Source organism: Macaca thibetana, chromosome 12 (genome assembly GCF_024542745.1).
Source record: "Macaca thibetana thibetana isolate TM-01 chromosome 12, ASM2454274v1, whole genome shotgun sequence".
In the NCBI taxonomy this organism is placed as follows: domain Eukaryota; kingdom Metazoa; phylum Chordata; class Mammalia; order Primates; family Cercopithecidae; genus Macaca; species Macaca thibetana.
In genome coordinates, this window is record NC_065589.1 from 51,893,116 (window position 1) to 51,913,955 (window position 20,840).

Genomic DNA, 20,840 nt, shown 5'->3' on the forward strand with positions numbered 1-20,840 from the left:
TAATTCAATAAAAGAGTATTCAGGTAAAAATTTTAAAATAAGAAATGTTATGTTCAACAATAGGGAAATTGGGGCTGGGCACTGTGGCTCACTCCTGTAATCTCAGCACTTTGGGAGGCCAAGGCAAGCAGATCACTTGAGCCCAGGAGTTGGAGGCTAGACTGGATAACACAGGAAGATCTCATCTCTACAAAAAATAGCAAGACATGGAGGGGCACACCAGTAGTCACAGCTACTCTGGAGGATGAGGTGGGAGGATCACATGACCTCAGGAGGTCAAGGCTACAGTGAGCCATGATCGCACCACTGCACTCCAGCCTGGGTGACAGAGCAAGATCCAGTTTCAAAAAAAAAAAAAAAAAAAACAAATTGGGAAATCGGTTTAAAAATTAAAAATTATCTCCTGACCTCGTGATCCTCCTGCCTCAGCCTCCCAAAATGTGCACCTGTAGTCTCAGCTACTCGGGAGGCTGAGGCAGGAGAATGGTGTGAACCTCGGAGGCAGAGCCTGCAGTGAGCTGAGATGGCACCACTGCACTCCAGCCTGGGCAAGAGAGCAAGACTCCCTCTCAAAAAAAATAATAATAATAATAAAAAAATAAAATAAAACATTATACATATACATACATATCATCGAATTTCAACATTAAAAATATTGTAGAAAAATTTTTATCAACATGTTTATAAATAAAGTTATAAGACTGGGTGCGGTGGCTCATGCCTGCAATCCCAGCTCTTTGGGAGGCTAAGGTGGGCAGATCACCTAAGGTCAGGGGTTCGAGACCACCCTGGCCAACACGGAGAAACCCCGTCTCCACAAAAAATACAAAAATTAGCCATGTGTGGTGGCAGGCACCTGTAATCCCAGCTACTCAGGAGGCTGAGGCAGGAGAATTGCTTGAACCTGGGAGGCAGAGGTTGCAGTGAGCCAAGATCGCCCCACTGCACTCCAGTCTGGGTGACGGAGCAAGCCTCCATCTCAAAAAAAAAAAAAAAAAAAGTTACAAAACAGTTTGGGATAGATATGAATATAGAAAAATTGTTTAAAGATACACTCTAAGGAATTATAGCAGTTACATCTAAATTGTGAGGCTATGGATGCTTTTATTCTTTCTGACTGTATTTTCTAATTGTTCTAAATAAATGTATTGTTTTTAAATATAACAAATTATTTTTTAAATATTTTACAATTAGAAAACAATAAAAAGTTATATATTCTTAAAAGATTTTCTAAAATGGTAATTTAAAATTACTCCTCAAAAAATTTAAGTTATATTAGCAAAACTTGACAAATGATAAAAACAAAACTTAATGTCATTAGGGCAGTGTTCATTAACTGCTTACTAACATTCAGTTAGTAAGTACCTCTGGATAGAAATATACCAATAAGACCGGGTGCAGTGGCTCGTGCCTGTAATCCTAGCACTTTGGGAGGCTGAGGCAGGCAGATCATGATATCAAGAGATAGACACCATCTTAGCCAATATGGTGAAACCCTGTCTCTACTAAAAAAATACAAAAAATAGCTGGGTGTGGTGATGGGCGCCTGTAATCCCAACTACTCGGGAGGCTGAGACAGGAGAATCACTTGAACCCAGGACACAGAGGTTGCAGTGAGCCAAGATTACGCCACTGCACTCCAGCCTGGGTGACGGAGTGAGACTCCGTCTCAAAATAAGTAAATAAATAAATAAATAAACAAAAATAAAAGAAGTATACCAATAAAGTACTCTTACACAAAACTAAACAAAACAAGCAGACAAAAAAAAAAAAAAAAAAAAAAAAAAACACCTGAATTGGATCTACAAATTTATAGGAAATACAAGGGACAATGGAACAGAGGTAATCAGCAACGTACAGACAGTGGAAAACTGTATAGACTGAATGACCCAGTTTTTTCGACCAAACAAGAAAAAAAGAGAGACCGGTCAAAAGACCAATAGATTAAAAAAAAAAAAAGGGGGGGACACACAACCCAATCACAATGTATGCGCCTCATTTGTATCCCAAGTCAAACAAACCATAAAATAATATAATAGGCCGGTGCAGTGACTCACGCCTGTAATCCCAGCAATTTGGGAGGCTGAAGCGGGTGGATTACTTGAGGTCAGGAGTTCGAGAACAGACTGGCCAACATGGCAAAACCCCATCTCTACTAAAAATACAAAAATTAGCTTGGTGTGGTGGCGGGCGCCTGTAATCCCAGCTACTCAGGAGGTTGAGGCAGAAGAATCGCTGGAACTCAGGAGGCAGAGGTTGCAGTGAGCTGGGATCATGCCACTGCACTCCAGCCTGGGCAACAAAGTCAGACTCTGTCTCAAAAAAAAAAATAATAATAATAATAATTTACAAGATAATCCAGGAAATCTGAACACTGACTAAATATTTTGATGATATTCAATTTAATATTGATATTAATAATGATATTAAAGTTTTGATACGTAATATTTAATTTTTATATGTAAAAATTATATTATTGTTATGTTTTGTTAAGGGTCCTTGTTTAGAATTATATGCTGAAATATGACAAGGACGGGGAAACAGATGCACACACAGATGAAACAAGATTGGTCATGTATTCATAATTATTGAAGCTGAGTGATGGATAACATTAAATGCATATCTCTCTCTCTCTCTCTCTGTTTTACATGTTTGAAAATTTCCAAAACAAAAAAAGCTTTTAGAATGGCATTATGACTTGACATGAGCAGAATGAAATAAGAAAAGTCAATACACTTTAGAAGTGGCAAATGCACAACAGAGCTTAAAGCAGTACATTTTTGTTAAGTTTTAACTTTAATATACTTTGAGTCATTAAAACATCTATGGCTGTAATCAAAGATGTGAAACCTCACATCTTTGCAAACTTCCTGAACTTAAAGAATTCTTAAGATACATAATCATCATAATGCTAAACATTAACAACTGAAAGTAAAGAAAGACTGTACTAACCTTGTACACTGGATTGCCTTAAAAGCAGAAGGAATGAGGTTCTACAAATCAAACTTCCAAGTTCTTAAGAACCTCTGGTAGGGCCGGGCGCGGTGGCTCAAGCCTGTAATCCCAGCACTTTGGGAGGCCGAGACGGGCGGATCACGAGGTCAGAAGATCGAGACCATCCTGGCTAACACGGTGAAACCCCGTCTCTACTAAAAATACAAAAAAAAAAAAAAAAAACTAGCCGGGCGAGGTGGCGGGCGCCTGTAGTCCCAGCTATTCCGGAGGCTGAGGCAGGAGAATGGCGTAAACCCGGGAGGCGGAGCTTGCAGTGAGCTGAGATCCGGCCACTGCACTCCAGCCCGGGCTACAGAGCAAGACTCCGTCTCAAAAAAAAAAAAAAAAAAAAAAAAAACCTCTGGTAGACCTTAGCTCTATTCCTTACTAATCTTATAACAAATTAACCTTAAAAACAAGCCTCTCAAAAATTAATATACAGCTTTAGAAGCAAAGTTCAAACTGCATTTTTTCAAAGAACCAGTTCAGACTAGTTTCTTGCCAGAGAAAATTAAGATTAAACAATTACTTACATGAAAAGCAAACTGCCCTGAGAAGTCATACATGCCACAGGAATGCATCAAACTCAAAGTATTTCGAACTGCTTCAGGGCTCAGTACTCTTTCACCAGTAATTGGGCAGAAACCACCATTAGCCAGTGTCGCAGCCATCACACTGGCTGATTCACAAGTCACTTCAATGGAGCACAGCTAACACAAAGAAAAAGCAGAATTCTCATATTACTTTTAATATTACTGTTCACTTCTAAGATAATCTATTTGATTTGGTATTTCATACAGATCTGAAATATTTATTCCAAAGTGGACATTCTAAAGATTTTAATTGACCAAAGTCCTACCCCCTTTTAAGGTTTACCCTGATTTGGCCAAAGATACTCAGTCTTTTAATGGCAGAACTAGACTAGGAAGTGCCAGCCTCTAAACACTAAGATTTGTTATTATCCCATGTGATATTCAAATCTGCTTAAATATTAATACTTTCTGTGGAATACACAAGCATAATTACTTTTAATTCAACAGGAAAAAAATGAGCCATGAAATATTTTTAAGGTAAAGCACCATACATAAGGATTATGATAGTGTCTACATGAGAAATCATCATTTTAGAAAAAATGCTAAAGTGCCTGACATTTCACCCATAACAAAGCTCAGTATCCCCATTTATATGGTAACAGGCAAAGGACAAAGGGGAAGAAAAATATAAAGCAGATCTGTCTCAGATGCTCTGTAAGCCTAAACCAAAATGTTATCCTTTAGACCACTTATTAATATTTATTTGATATTTACTATGGGTGCTAAATATACCCTCTAGGATGAAATTTTTGCATTTAAATACAATCAAAATAATGAAAATAGTTCACCATACCAAACCCAAATTTACCCATAAAATGAAAATAAATGTTTCCACATTTTATTTTTAGCTAATAGTAAGCAAAATTGGGATGAGATGGGGTCAAAAAAGAAAGTAGATAGGAGAAGAATGGGTTCTCAACTTGTAGATTTTCCTCAGCCATACTCCAAGATCTACAAGAGGCACAAAGAGGTCTGGAAATAGCAAGGAGGAAAACTAAGTATACTGAATTAAAACATTGTGTGTTTAACTTTGACTAGATTGCCTATTTATATCAAAAAAATCTCTTCCCTATTTCTCAAAAACGACAGAATCGACTTATAATACTGCCCCAGAGAGCAAAGACTTGTGATAAGGTCGACTTAATCATACAAGGCTTTCTCAATTCCAATGATCATTTCCTAATGTATACTTAACATTAATTGGAATTTTGTTTGTCATAAGGCAGCACATTACTAATTTGCCCAATGCTAACTTGGGTACTCTTCTGCAAATCTCAATGGTCGTTCAATTTGATGCACCCCTTCTCCAAAAAAGTCAGTATCACTTCTATGGCCATTTCTTGATTTTTGCCATGAAGTACAGAAATGTCACATTATAGTAGATTCTGTAACAGCCAAATTTAAATATGTATTCCAAAGGAAAAGAAGCTTATGGAAAAAATTCATACAGACTAGGAAAAAATAAAGGCTAGGTCCAAAGGAATTTCACATATCATCTCATGTTATCTTCCACATAATATGGCAAGACAGGTCAGGCATATGCTACAGATAAGGAAACTAGGGATCAGTAACTAAAATTAAGTCACATGGCTAATAAGTCGCTGGGCTAGACCTTAAATTTTGTATTGATGGTCTGGATTCCCAGTTTACGGTTTTTCACATTGGGCAGATGAAAAGCTGCAACCTGGACATCTATCAAAATCGAACTCATTATCAACCTCACTTATATACTCTCTAAGATTACTGAAAGGTTAAAATTAAGGAACTTTTAAAACTAAAGACAGGCAAATGTAAAGTGAACTGGAAATTAACAATAATGCAGCCTCCTATGTGGCTTCACATTACAGTCTCATCAGTGGCACCAGCTGTGTTAAATCTGTAAGAATAAATTGAACTGAAAATGTGGGTGAGAGAAGAGATCTCCAGGAAGGCTATTCTAAACTGAGTTCTATACCACAGCCCACTGTGTAACATGGTCCCTCTTGCCCAGTCCCGCCCCCTCAATATTGAGAGCTACTCTAACTTAGAAGAAAGCCTGACATATGACCTGCAGAAATGAACTAGTACCAGTTAAGGCAGGATAGAGCAGTAACAAAGAAATTACAAGATACCAAGTCAGCTGAGACACTGACACTTTTAAATGCTTAATAAGAGCCCTCTGATTATTTGAAAAAAAAAAAAAAAAAAAAAACTTTTCCCAAACAACATGTAAAGGCTACAAAAAATTTAGAGCTCAGTTTATAATTAGGAGTGCCAATTTCCGGGAGTGTACATTATTTTTGACAATTTTTCAATATGTTTACAGAAAAAATTGTCCCTATTACATTTTGAGGCATGATATTTTAGGCAACATGGACATAAGACTGCCTTTTATGAAGACATTTTTGAAAGTCAATGAAAAATGTATTTTCTCATGGCCTAGAACCAAGATTTCTGAGACACCTATATTTTGCATAATGTGACACATCCATTTATTTATTTTGAGACGGAGTCTCACTCTATCATGAGGCTGGAATGCAGTGGCGCAATCTCGGCTCACTGCAACCTCGGCCTTCCAGGTTCAAGTGATTCTCCTGCCTCAGCCTCCTGAGTAGCTGGGACTACAGGCAGGCACCACCACACCCAACTAATTTTTGTATTTTTAGTAGAGATGGGGTTTCACCATGTTGGCCAGGATGGTCTCAATCTCTTGACCTCATGATCCGCCCACCTTGGCCTCCCAAAGTGCTGGGATTACAGGCGTGAGCCACCGTGCCCAGCCAACACATCTATTTATATATACAATTTATATAATTAAATTACCTGGAAGTAGAAGTCTAATATACCAACCATATCTGTGCCTTCTGGAAAACACTAAAAAAATAGAAAGGCAATTAAAAATTCAGGCACACAGGAATGCACATAAGTAGAGAAATACATGAAAAATTTCAAATGTACACAAGTGTTTCATTTTAATTAATAAAATAGCATGTAACTTCTAAAAGAGTATAAACATGAAACAAAAAAGCAAAATTTTATCACATTATTTAAGTTTTTAGATACTAGTTTAACTGACAATGATAAAATGATTCTCGATGTATAAATCAAGTTACTAGACCAGCCACTTAAAAAAATCAAGAGTAGTTAACACTAATCAGGTATTATTATGCTTTTGAAAAAATAGACTAAACCTCAAACAAAATTTGCATTAATAAATAAAATTAGTCAAATATTTAAATACTGCCAGATGCAAATCAATTTAATAATAACATTAACAATTTGATAATACTGACTCAAGAGCACTCTGCAAAAACTTCTGCACTTTAAATAGTAATAGGTAGTTGCTTAAAGGCTATTGTTGAATTCTTAGCATACATCTTCATGTATTTTATTAAATGAAAGAATAATTTGAAAGAGAAACAAAAATTTAAAAACCTTCTTTTCTTTTAAGTAATATCCTATTGCAAAATTTCGATCTCCACTTTCTCTTTCAGACTGAAACCTGGAAGAAGAAAAAAACAAAAAACATTTGCTCTATGTACTTTCTTTAAAAGTGTGATTGTTCATAATTTCATTTGTATAGCAATGTACAGCACGAAGAACACTGAACTAAGATTTAGGACTACAGAGTTCCAATCAATTCTGTCAACAGGCTATTTGTGTAGCTTTGGACAAGTCTTTTAAGTGGTAATTCTTTCAATCTTCATTTTCTTGGCTATAAAATGACTGAAATGAATCAGGCCCATTCAAGTCTTCATATTTTGTAAATAAAAAGGCTAATTTTAAAATTCTCAAATCTTCTACCATTAAAATACACTGAAAAACTGCAGAATCCTCTGGCTACCCAAAAGTACAATAAGAGTCCATTTTAATTGACATAATCAGGGAACTTGATATAATCATGGAACTTTCACTGAGAGTGGGAAACACAAAATGGATCTTGCAGGATTCAATGGACTAACAGATTTCAGGGTACATCGAGACCATCGAGACCATCGAGGCCTAGGCACTGGCAAATTCCATGCAGCATGAACGGTTAGAAAAGTATTATGGATACGGCTCCACTGAAGAATGGCAAATATTCTGATGTAACCAGGAAACACACATGGAGAAGAGTGGGAAAACATCAAGCAAACGAAGGAGACTGGGACAAAATTATCAAAATCAATAGATGTCGAATAATGTAATAGCTCCTTACTACCCACAAAATAAAAGCCTGAGGGCTTTCAAACAAGTTACCTAATCAGATCTACATTTTAGAAAGATAACTGACATCAATTTGAAAAAGGGGAAAAAGAAGCGATGACTGAACTATTAAAAGAATACTGTAATGAGAGCTACAAAAGCCTGAATTTAGGCAGCTGTGATAGGAATGGAAGGAGAGGTATGATCAAACATGCAAGTAGTTGGATAATCTTCCAACCTGATGAAGAAAAGGAGAGACTGAGTAAAGACTGATACAAAGCCTGAATTTCTAACATAGCCTGAGAGCATGATAATATTAACTGACATAGGGATCTATCTGTAGAGCAAAGAGCAGTTTGGAAAGAAAGAGAATGAGTTTTGATTTAGACAGATTTAATGTGCATTATATTTGAGAATTACCCTACAAGTCTAAAAGGGCTGCTGATATTAGAGGAACTGTGGGTAATGTTCTTTATATCACTGAGGTGGACAGCCCCTTCTAATTGTACATTTTAACATTTCAAACTCTTATCAATTTGCCATACTTTTAAAAAAAATCAACATAGTTTAGATAAATGACTAACTAGTCAGCAATTATCAAAGTGACTGACACAGTTCTTCAACACTATCTCAAGTGCCTATTATCTGCCAGATAACATGCATACAGAAATGAACTGGAAGACACAACATTCCATCTAGGTCTTAAGGAGGGCAGATTCTAATGGTGATTATGGGGCAGAGAGACATGTAATAAGTTTGATAAAATATGGTAATAGGAGAGCACAGAAAAGAGGCAAGCTGAGATTCATGGAATACTTCCTGGAAAAGACACTTAAGCTGATGAATTAATGTTGGGAAGGCATGCAACCTTAAAATGCTTACCCCTGAAATGCAAAGCAGGAAGTGCAAAATAAGAATAAAATAGTAGTATACATGCTAAAACATAATAATATTACAATAATGTTTAACAGAATAATGTTTCTAATGACAAGGAACCAATCAGACAAATACAAAATGGGAAACATCCACCATATGGCCTGCTGCCTGTTTTTATAAAGTTTTTTAGAACACAGCCTCGTATTGTCTATGGCTGCTTTTCTACTAAACAGCAGAACTGAGAAGTTACGACACAGACCGTATGGTCCACAAACATAAATTATTTACTGTCTGGTCCTTCAAAGAAAAAGTCAGCAACCCCTGGTCTATAAAACAAGCAGCGTGCACTCTTTAAAAATAAAAGCCCATGGCTGGGCGCGGTGGCTCATGCCTGTAATCGTAGTACTTTGGGAGGCTGAGACGGGCGGATCACAAGGTCAGGAGATTGAGACCATCCTGGTTCACATGGTGAAACCCCGTCTCTACTAAAAATATAAAAAAATTAGCTGGGCGTAGAGGCGGGCATCTGTAGTCCCAGCTACTCGGGAGGCCAAGGCAGAACATGTGAACCCAGGAGGCAGAGCTTGCAGTGAACCGAGACCACGACACTGCACTCCAGCCTGGGCGACAAAGCAAGACTCTGTCTCAAAAAATAAATAAATAAATAAAAGCCCATATAAAAATATTTAAAAGCAAAGATCTAGAGCACAGAACTGTTCTAAGTAAACAGACAAAACAGACATCGTAATAAATACAATGTAAGAACCTTGATTTGTTCCTGAATCTAAAAAATAATAATAAAAGTTGTAAAAGACACTTGGGGAAGAGATGGGGACATTTACATATTGATTAATGTCATGATATTTTAAAATTAACATTAATATTCTTACATGTGTTAATGATATTGTGGTTATACATGAGAATGTCCTTATTCTTAGACTGTATGTGCTTTCTTATTCAAGGGTGAGGTATCATGATGTCTACAACTTAATCTGAAATGGTTTAGGGGAAAAAAATCTATGTACATACATATTTACATATTTGTATGCAGAGGTATACATACATATTTTTATCTATCTAAAGAGACAGAGGTTGAGAAAAAGCAAGTAAGACAAAATATTAGAAAATATAAGTAAAATATAAGTAAAAGATTTATTTTTTCAACTTTTCTATAGACTGACAAATTTTAAAATAAAAAATTGGGGTAAAAATCCAGATAGCCTGGAACAGAAATAGAAGAGAGGTAAAACAGGTATTATAAGCAAAGATAAAACTGAATAAGCACCAGTAATTTGACATAAACTTGGGGTCTCTTCTGATTGTATGATTACCTATAAGAAATTTGTCAAAACTATTTAAAGTATTTTTAAGTGTTTCTGTCAGGTAATTTAGAAATCATTCATTTCCCTCTAATGAAAAGAGAGCAGATCAATTCTAAATACAGTGTGTGTTTTTACGTAACAAAACAGCATTTAAAACACTCACGTCGCATTACTGAATCCAACATATTCATTACCAGCCATCTTATTCAAAAACTGCATGACCTATAAACCAAAATTAGGAATTAGTAATCAAAAAACAAATATATAGAAAATGTGGCATGAAAAGTGAATTACATGTTGCACTTACATAGTCAAATTTTTCAGCATTATTTACTCCTTGCTGCAAAAAAATAAGAGACATAAATATGTTAATATAGGTACCACCACAGTTAAGTTTCAAGCTAATATCAAAATTTCAAACAGCTACCATTATAATATACTGCATTAGTATTTTTAAATCTAAGAAATAGTTCTAAAGTAATTTAACATTTATATAAACTCTTTTACATGTTATTTAATACCCATATGTTGTTGAGAATGCATCAGAATTACAAAGGGAATGCTTTATTTTAAGTATATCTTTACCCAACCCAAAGTTACAGAAATTTAACTACAAGTTACCATGAAATTCCCTTATCTTTTATGACAGTACATAATTTTGCTAAAATGTGTTATTTAATCTCATATTTTAAAAAACTTAAAATAAAGTTTCACCCTTCGAAAAGAATTAAGTATATATAAAATATTTCAATTAAGAAAAATCTATTTGTATTTTATTAAATCCTTTAATATTAGAGTTAGAAAAATGAGTTATGCTGCAAAACTAATCTTTTATAATTCCAGTATATGCAAACATTCTGGTTACATTTTACTACTGTAGAGAAAGCTCTATTCCTAATAGCTCTCACTTGTTATAATAATATTTGAACTAAAAAAAATTATATTTCACAGTCTAAAAAATTAGCTTCTATTGTATTTAGCATTATGCCAATTCAGAGTATGGAAGATGTATTGTTTCATCACTTTCATTTCTGACATGTTATCTATTGCAAATGTCAATAGGAAAAACCTATGTAACGTAGATCAGTTCAAGTAGCCAAATGGTTTCATTTTACCTCGGCGAAGTTTACAAAGCAGTAAGTTGTAGATCTGAAATCAAACGTATTAATTGGTGATATGCACCCAAAAGAAACAATACATCTCTAATTTCTAAAATAGGCTTAAAATAAAATAATTTGACAACTAAAGTTTTTAAAACACATTCTTTTTTTACTTTACCCTCAAAAAAATCCAAAACATTATACTTTAAAATATTATGGGAGGAAAACCTGTACCAGAGAATTATTTAATTGAATAAAGCCAGGTTCATTCTTTACAAGAGGATTAGAGTGTGGCTGACAATATGTGAAAACCTACAAATCAACTTATTTAAGAAAGACGTGCAATCACATTTATACAATCAGTAGCTAGAAGGACCACCATACTATTTCATCAAAATTAGGCATTAACAAAACTTCAACAAGATTAAGGATAATTCAGTTACAGCCATATTGTAATCACTAGCTGTGTATTTTCTCTAAAGTATCCTTTGACATAATTTTTTCTTTCCTTATATTATATACCAGAAATCAAAATGTAGAAATGTAACTCCAAAGCTGTTCAATGAAAAATAATTAAAAGAAGAAATTACCAACTTCATTGAACTGTTGCAGTTGTCAAAATATTCCATAGATCCTAATGCTGTAAAATATGTAACAACATTTAAACCACAAAAACCTTTGTAACCTTAGAAAAAGCACAAAAAAACAACTCTTTTGGAAACGGATGTCAGCATTTGCATTGCGATGTCATATGGATAATTACTGGTTAAACAATCAATGTAAAATAAACACGTTATGTTGAACTTTCATTCTGTGACCTAAACTGTACCCTACGAAACTCTTACAAGTTGTCTTCATTGGGCTGTCATGTTTAACATACAAAAATAAAAACCACTCAACTTTAGACTATGGTAACATAATTGGTCTATTTTGTGACTTACTAAATTAAAGCACAATTAGTTTTGCTCTTACGTTGTTTTTAAGAAACAACTGGTATTTACCAATGTCTAGCATTATACAGTATAACATTTTGGGTACTCAACATTCTCTAGACAGATTATGTAAATAGAGCAAAACAAAATACAGGCATACCTCATTTTATTGAGCTTCACTTCGTTGTGTTTCACAGATACGCATTTTTTAAGAAATTGAAGGTTTGTGATAACTCTGCATCAAGTAAATCTACTGGTACCATTTTTCCAACAGTATGTGCTCATTTTACGTCTCTGTGTCACATTTTGATAATTATTATTACATGTCTTATGGGTATCTGTGATCAGTCATTTTTGCTTACTATTACACTTGTTTTGGGGTGCCACAAGCCATGTCCATGTAAAATGGTAAACTTAACCTATAAATGTTGTATATGTTCTGACTGCTTCACTGATTGTCCATTCCCATCTCTCTCCCTCTTCTTGGGACCACCTATTCCGAGACTCAACAATACTGAAAACAGGCCAATTAATAACCCTACTATGGCCTCTAAACGTTCAAGTGAAAGGAAGAGTTGTACAACTCTCACTTTTAAAAAGCCAGAATGATTATTAAGCTTAGTAAGAAAGGCATGTTGAAAGTCAAAACAGACCAAAAGTTGAGCCTCTTGCACCAAACAGTTAGCCAAGTTGTAAATGCAAAGTTTCCTTTGCATTTCTTGAAGTTCTTCAAGGAAATTAAAAATGCTACTTCAGTCAACACACGAATGATGGAAAGCAAAACAGCATAATCGGTAACATGGAGAAAGTTTGTGTGGCCTAGATTAAAAAAAAAAAAAATCAAACTAGCTACAATATCCCTTAGGCCAAGGCCTAATTCAGAACGAAGCTCTAACTCTCTTCAATTCTATAAAGGCTGAGAGAAGTGAGGAAGCTGCAGAAATGGGTTTGCAGCTAGCAGAGGTTGATTCATGAGGTTTAAGGAAAGAAGCCGTCTCCATAACATAAAAGAACAAGGTGAAACAACAGCAAGGGCTGATGCACAAGGTGCAGCAAGTTATCCAGAAGATCTACCTAACTTCAGTGATGAAGGTGACTACACTAACAACAGATTTTAAATGTAGATGAAACAGCCTTTCATTGAAAGATGACATCTACGACTTTCATAGCCAAAGAGGAGAAGTTAATGTCTGGTTTCAGAGGACAGCCTGACTTGTTACGGGCCAAGGCAGCTTGTAACCTTAAGTTGAAGCCAATGCTCATTCATCATTCCAAAAATCCTAGAGTCCTTAAGAATTAAGCTAAATCTACCCTGCCTGGGCTTATAACAAAGCCTGGATTGGACCACATCGGTTTACAACATTGTTTACTGAATATTTTAAGCCCACTGTTGAAACCTACGGCTCAAAAAAAGATTTTGTTTTTTAATAGAGATGGGAGTCTCACTATACCGAGCAGACTGGTCTTGAACTCCTTGGCTCAAGCAATCCTCTTACCTCAACCTCCCAAAGTGCTGAGATTACAGGGGTGAGCCGCCATGACCAGCCAGAAAAAAAACAAAACGAAACATTTCTTTCAAAATATTACTGTTCACTAACAACACACCTGGTCACCAAAGAGTTCTGATAGAGATGTACAAGGAGCATAATGTTGTTTTCATGCCTGCTAACAAACATCCATTCTGCAGGATCAGGGAGTAATTTCAACTTTCAAGTCTTACTCCTTAAGAAACACTGTTCATAAGGCAATAGCTGCAATAACAGTGATTTGTCTGATAGATCTGGGCAAAGTAAATGGAAAATCTTCTGGAAAAGATTCACCATTCTAAATGTCATTAAGAACTTTCATGATCATAGGTGGTCGAAATATCAACATTAACAGGAGTTCAAATGAAGTTGATTCCAATCCTCATGGATGACTGAGGAGTCCAAGCGGAGGAAGTAACTACACATGTGATAGAAATATCAAGAGAACTAGAATTGAAAGTAGAGCCTGAAGATAGGACTGAATTGCTGCAATCTCATGATAAAACTTGAACGGATGAGGAGTTGCTTCTCATGGGTGAACTAAGAAAGTGGTTTCTTGAGATGAAAACTACCTCTGGTAAAGATGCTCTGAATATCACTGAAATACAACAAAGGATTGAGAACATTCCATAAACTTAGTTCATAAAGCAGCGGCAGGGTTTTGGAGGATTGACTCCAATTTTGAAAGAAGTTCTACTCTGAATAAAATGCTGTCAAAGAGCATTGCGTGCTACAGAGAAATCTTTCATCAAAGGAAGAGTCAATTGATGTGGCAACTTTATTGCTGTCTTATTTTAAGAAATTGCCACAGCCACCCCAATCTTCAGCAACCACCACCCTTACCAGTCAGTAATCATCAACATCAAGGCAAGACCTTCCACCAGCAAAAAGATTAGAACTCACTGAAGGCTCAGATGCTCCTTAGCATTTCTTACCTATAAAATATTTTTTACTTAAGGTATTCACACTAGTATTTTTTCTTAGATGCAACACTACTGCACACTTACGAGATTATAGTATAAACACAACTTTTGTATGCATTGGTTAACAAAAAAATTGGTATGACGTGCTTTTTTGCAATCTTCACTTTAGTTAGGTGATCTGCAATATCTCTGAGGTATGCCTGTATTGAATAAGTGCACTGACTAAAGAATGTTTCTCCCCAAAACTTCCCCCATTTAAATGTAAAGGCATTTGATTATTATTTGTTCATATAATTTACCCTGGAAATGGCATTTAACTTAAGTCAATAAAATATATCTGCTTGTGTATCTCTTGGAAAGACTTCATGTACCCCAAGGATTGATGAGATCTAATAATCATTAACATGTCACATTAATTCTGAAAAAGTTACAGTAAAAAGTTTATTTGCAAAGCTCTTAGGAAAAGCACATGCCTATATATACAAAAGAGAGTAAACCACCCCCAATGCAAAATCAAAACTAAAAATGATAAAAACCCATTATCTTCATCATTATGGAGTAGTGGGGTGAGTTGGGTGGAGAAACAGATGTTAACAAAAATAAAAGCTGGGCATGCATATATGAGAGCTGGTCATACTCGTCTATTTTATATATGTTTGAATTTTTTCACAATAAAAAATTAAAGGAAAAATATTTATTTGCTAATAATTTCCCACACTAATTTGCAAGATTTTCCTTTTGAGCATTTTTCTTTCCCATTTGAAACAGTCATTGATTTTTAGTTCATGTATCAGTGGATATCTTCTATTGCTAGAATGAACTCACGACTAATTCTCTTCCTATTTTTAATTTTTACAGATGTGTGAATTGAGAAACTTTGCTTATAATAGGTAAGTACACTGAAATTTTAAAAGTTTTATTATAGCAGTGTTACTCAGTTAATGCCTCCAGCTCATTACATGCCAAAAGTCATACAGTACTCTATCCTCAAAAATTATGCTAATGCTCTTATTTACTGACAACTTACTTAGATTCTCTTTCGATTTTGTTGAAACCAAAGAACTAGAAACAACCTAGTATACAACATGACTTATTACCAGTCATTACAATGGTTCACCTTCCTTAACAACACTGACTCTAATATTTCAAAATGTCCTCTTTTGCTGGTGGGTTGAGGTTTTTACAACCTGAAGCTGTGCACTGTACTAAAATTTGAAAGACATGAGAACTATGTCTTTCTTTTGGAAAATAGGAGGACACCTGGACTAAAGGCATATTAATTTTCTAAAAGGTGCATATAGAAACAGATTTTGAAACTGACTTATCTTAAAACTATCAATTCCCCAGTATTCCTTGGAAAGAATTCCAAGTATGGAATCCAAAGATATGTTTATCCCAGTTGGAAGATCACTGTATGAGCATTATTAGATACTGTATTATTTTTTAAAAAGTTATAATCATTTGTAGTAAAAACAGTAGAAACATTTTTTAAATAAACCAAATTGGAATATACTTATCAAAATTTCTAATCCACTCACCAAATGATTTAAAAAAAACAAACCCATATGGGTTGTTTGAAAAGGGTAACCAGATCCTGATACTAAAAAACTATACAAATTTTTCTGTAAATATGCCTGTCAAGTTACAGAATTTACATTCCTTTGAAAAATACTATATGAATGAAAATTTGATAAAGCACCACTGAGTTTTAACATTATCTATTAAAAAATTAATATAACTATATTGCAGTGTTTTTATACAGTTTTTTATAACATATTTATGAATTGATTCATGTATTATACTTTACAACACAGGTGAAAAACACTGTTAACAAGGACATCTGTCAATAAATTTAATACTAAAATGGCTCATTTAAAGTCAATGCATCAATCAGAGTTATTTTGTAAGTATTGCACTTGATTCCATTCATAAAGTATGGAGGTGCAAGCCAATTAAAAATTAGACATCACAAAGGAAGAGGCAAAAAGAGGTAACTAAAAATGATTTTACGAAATATTCTTAATTTAATCTTATGATTGAAAATGGTTTAAAGCTAAAGAGTATTAGTAAAATAAAAAATAAGACACTCCAGGTAAAAAAGAATGTTTTTCTAGATCTAGTATTTTCATAGATTAACCCTAAAAATAAAGTTAACAGAACAATTTTTAGTTGACAATAAATGCTCTACTTTTCACTTAAAAAAAAAACAAAAAACTAAAGCATAAACTGATATTAACGTGAAGTAAATAAACCAATATAATCCTGTCTTCTGAATGTTGCCAGTCCAAGGCATTATGCATTACTCTCAGAGTCACAAACCACTCTTATAAGCAAACCATGTCTTACAAGCATACCTAACAGGCTATTGCTAACATGACCAAATTGACCATTACATAAACATTAACTAAGCTTGTCTTGATTTTCAATGAGTATGATTACAAATTATTTAAAGAAAAAAAAACCCTAATTTTTAAAATTCAAAAATACTTTTGATTAAAAAGAAAACTGAGCTTCTTTAAATGACAAAAACTGGAAACTACCACTAGAATGAGGCATGCCAAGTAGAATGCCTCACGCCTGTCATCCCAGCATTTCGGGAGGCCAAACTGGGAGGATCACGTTAGGCCAGGAGTTGGGGACCAGCCTGGGGAACATGGCAAGACCCCATCTTTATAAAGAATTAGCCCTGCTGAGAATGGCATAAACCCGGGAGGTGGAGGTTGCAGTGAGCTGAGATCTGGCCACTGCACTCCAGCCTGGGTAACAGAGCGAGACTCCGTCTCCAAAAAAAAAAAAAGAATTAGCCCTGCATGGTGGCATGTGCCTGTGGTCTCAGCTACTCTGGAGCCTGAGGTGGCAGGATCACTTGAGCACAGGAGGTTGAGGCTACAGTGGGCTATGACTATATCACTGCACTTAGACTGGGCAACAGAGAGATACCTTGTCTCTAAAAACCAAAAAACAAAAAACTCTAAGAAGTAAAAACATAGAAGATAGTGTAACTTTTACTATTTCTAACATGAAAAAGCATTGTGTGGCAATTATTTTGCAGCATGTTGTCCTCATTTTCCTATCTTAACCCTTAAGTTATCACCAGATCGTAACTTTTAAACTAAAACTAGGTGAAATTTTTACCAGTGAAAAGACAAAAAAAAAAAAAACAAAGTAAGGATACTGCTATGTCATATAAAAATAAATGTTCCTTTCAAATTTATTTTTATTCTTTCCTTTTAATCAAGCAATCACACATTATCACCACCCCAAATAAAACAGATTACAACAAAAAGTATTCCTTTAAAGTTAGTAGCTACCACAGAGAAGAAGAGAGGAAGTACAGTACCCTTACGATTTTAAAAATTATGTGCATTTTAAGTATAAAATTACATTTGTTTTTAAAAAGGTATTTACCTATATAGCTTTGTTTAAAATTTTAAATATTGTAGTTTTCCTATAAGCTTAGTAGTTAAGAATTTATGCAACAGGCTCCTTCTGTCCAAATTCTCCTTTTTTCCACAATCTGCTAATCCTTTTGAACATTTGCTCTGCCTCTTCCCCCATTTCCTGAGGATCACCACCAATCCTACAAGGAAAAAATATCAACACTACAAAATTATGAAATCAAGAGTCTTACTAAAGACTCTACTTAATTTTGGGGTGGGGGAGTAACATGAAGAAAATGATTTTAATGGCACCATGATAAATTCTTGAATTTTGAAAGAAAAAAAAAAAATCACAAATAGTCTTAAGGTCATCCATTAAAAGAGCTAAAAACAGAATTCACCTCTAGCAGCCATGGTGAAGCATCCGTGGCGTTGGGTACTCAGATGCAAGCACCTTGGAAAAGGGCCTGTTTCTTTACTGACTAATGTCCAAAGAATGACTACATAACATTTGCTATCAAAAGAGATACAACTTTTAAACCAATAAATTGTTATCGTTTGAACTAGTTCAAATTAAGAAAATAGTACTTCTGCATTTTGGACAATATAACTATGCTAATTAAAATTAAAGATGTCATCAAGAGAAATAGCAAACACCTAGGTTAAATATGGCGGAGTGAATTGTAATGAACAGCAAATTGAGTATCAGGAGATTTAGTTCAAGTCCAATTCTACTGCTGTTACAACCTTGCCAGATTCTCAGTTTCCTCAGTTATATAAAGTAAGAGAACTGCGTTTGACAATGTTTAAGCCCTTTTGGCTATGGTTTTATTACCTAAATTTCAAACCAATACCAATTTATAAATACAAAGTGATCATACAATTTGTAGAGATCACATTATAGATATTTATATGAATTTAATCCTTTCCCTAAAAGATCCTAAGAAAAATATTACACATTATGGGGCATTCAATTTTACATAGGGTTACATCAGGCTTTCCTCTCCAAGATTTGTTATGAACTTCACTTAAAAAAAAACACTTGAGAAACACATGCTAAAAACAAAACAAAAACTCAGGAGAAAGTGACCTTAAATATAAACCATACCCTGAAGCCTCATTTCCAACTTTGCCAACAGATTTAAATTTTTATGAAAACTACTGATCAAATTTGTAGGTACAAGATGACTCAATTAAATTTTTGCACTGTTGAACACTGAACCACACTTATGTTGTACGCATCTTTTAACTTTGTTTCTAATCGCTCATACTAAAATGTAACTCAATATATAGTTTATGGCTCATGACTAAACATGGCAAGTGAAACTAATGAAATGATAGTGTGATACCATAACCAGATATGCAACTCCCACATGCAGTATTTCGGTGTAGTCTGTTAAACCCATGAATCATTAAATGAAAGATTTTTAACTATGTGCAGTTAAGGAAGTCTTCTATTAATTATTTACATAAACCCCTTTTTGAGACTATACGTAGTGTATGTTAATTTCTCTCCAGTTTAAGAGTTCTTAAACTAGGATCCATGGATCAGCCTCCAATAGTAGTGAACACCTGGAAGTTTACATAAAATTATGGTATGTGGGTATTTTTCTGGGAAGAAACAATTTTGGTGTTTTTCTCATCAAGCATTATAGTAACTTTCCTTATTTCTAATTTAAGTTACTTGTTCAAATCTAAGCAATTATTAATGAGGCTTTTCTCTCATCACAGCATTTATTGATTTTCTTATAAGGATCCATTTACTTTTGCATATCCCATACTATGAAATAAGCTACCTAAAGGTGGGACTGTGCCTTGCAAATAATCACATTGTCAAGTTTCTTTCACCTCAAACTGACAGCTTTCTCCATAGCCTATTACAATTAGTTACATTTTAAAAACACTTGCCTATAACATCTACTTCATTAGAGTTATAAGAATCAAATGGGCCAATACTTTCAAAGAATTTGCCTTGAAGTAACAAGTAAACACATAGATTCTTAAGATACTAGCCTTCTATTTTAAAAGCTTTTTCTCACAGATATAAAACTCTTAAAGGATTTCTAGTATACAAATTAGATGAAGTGTTGTGAACTGGGCCAAGGGTATAATTTATACTCAAATATCCTTCATGTAACCGGGGTACCTCATCCACGGTAAAGCATTTACAAAGCCATCTAGTTATGCTTTCCTCTAACTTGGAATAGATAGGCACAGATTTACCAAAGAAGTATACAAATGTTCCAAACATAAATAAAATTTATTTAAATATAAATAAAATTTATAATTAGAAATTAAAAATCTGAAACATCTAAAATCGTGTGATAGATTTAAAAATCTATTACACAAGAACCATTTGCAAATACTTATTTTCAAATACTAGATCTTCCAATTATTAAGGCAAACCAAACACTAAAAACAAACAAACAAACAAACAAAAGAAAACCTCACAATGCAAATTTCAAAGCATAAGAAAATATAACTTAATTGGAATAAGCCTTATTTAATTGTTTTAATTAAAACCAAATGAAACAAGTTCCAATAAAAATTGTGATTTCAGCTCATGAGAGTATCAAAGACTTGAGAAAATCTGAGGGTAAATGTAGTTTGTCTTAAGTACTAGAACATTTGTTCCTACATATACTAATAACAAATATGCAGTAAAATGCCTTTAATTCTACTTATAACTGTTTATTCTAGAAGACTCAAAAGGAAATGAAAGGAAAATTACCAAAACTTAAAAAAAAAAAAAAAAGCCTCTATGCCTTTATTCAGCAGACTTTAAATATTTTCCAGATCTTCAAGTCAAGAGTAAATAATTGTTGGAATTTACAATGAGTCATCTGTTTTTAATTTTGCCTTGAAATGACTACATCATTCATTTTGAAATAAAGATCCTAACTCTATACCATAAGACAATTTCTTAACACTATGAGAAAATTTTTCACAATTCTACATAAATAATCCCAGATTCATCTTTATGCCTTAGCTATTAAAAAAAAAAAGTTTACTAGGTTAAAATGCAACATC

At 34.2% G+C, this 20,840-nt stretch overlaps 1 protein-coding gene and 1 long non-coding RNA gene across 5 annotated transcripts in view; both read right to left on the reverse strand.

The window, feature by feature from the left end:
• LOC126932641 (uncharacterized) lies at positions 1-3,512 on the reverse strand. Its single transcript, XR_007718260.1, has 3 exons — positions 3,354-3,512; positions 2,953-3,024; positions 1-2,312 (listed from the first exon to the last, which is right to left on the reverse strand). It is a non-coding gene; the product is annotated as an uncharacterized LOC126932641 (long non-coding RNA).
• GLS (glutaminase) overlaps positions 1-20,840 on the reverse strand; it is an 89,658-nt gene that overhangs the window by 36,862 nt on the left and 31,956 nt on the right. For 3 of the 4 annotated variants that reach the window (XM_050751706.1, XM_050751707.1, XM_050751709.1), the window contains exons 8-12: positions 10,257-10,289; positions 10,113-10,171; positions 7,002-7,068; positions 6,390-6,440; positions 3,528-3,704 (exon numbers count right to left, since the gene is read on the reverse strand). In XM_050751706.1, the coding sequence (XP_050607663.1) occupies positions 3,528-3,704; positions 6,390-6,440; positions 7,002-7,068; positions 10,113-10,171; positions 10,257-10,289 (387 nt within the window). Of the gene's footprint in view, positions 1-3,527; positions 3,705-6,389; positions 6,441-7,001; positions 7,069-10,112; positions 10,172-10,256; positions 10,290-11,064; positions 20,839-20,840 lie in introns of those variants that run through there. The other variant, XM_050751710.1, reaches the window with a different exon arrangement.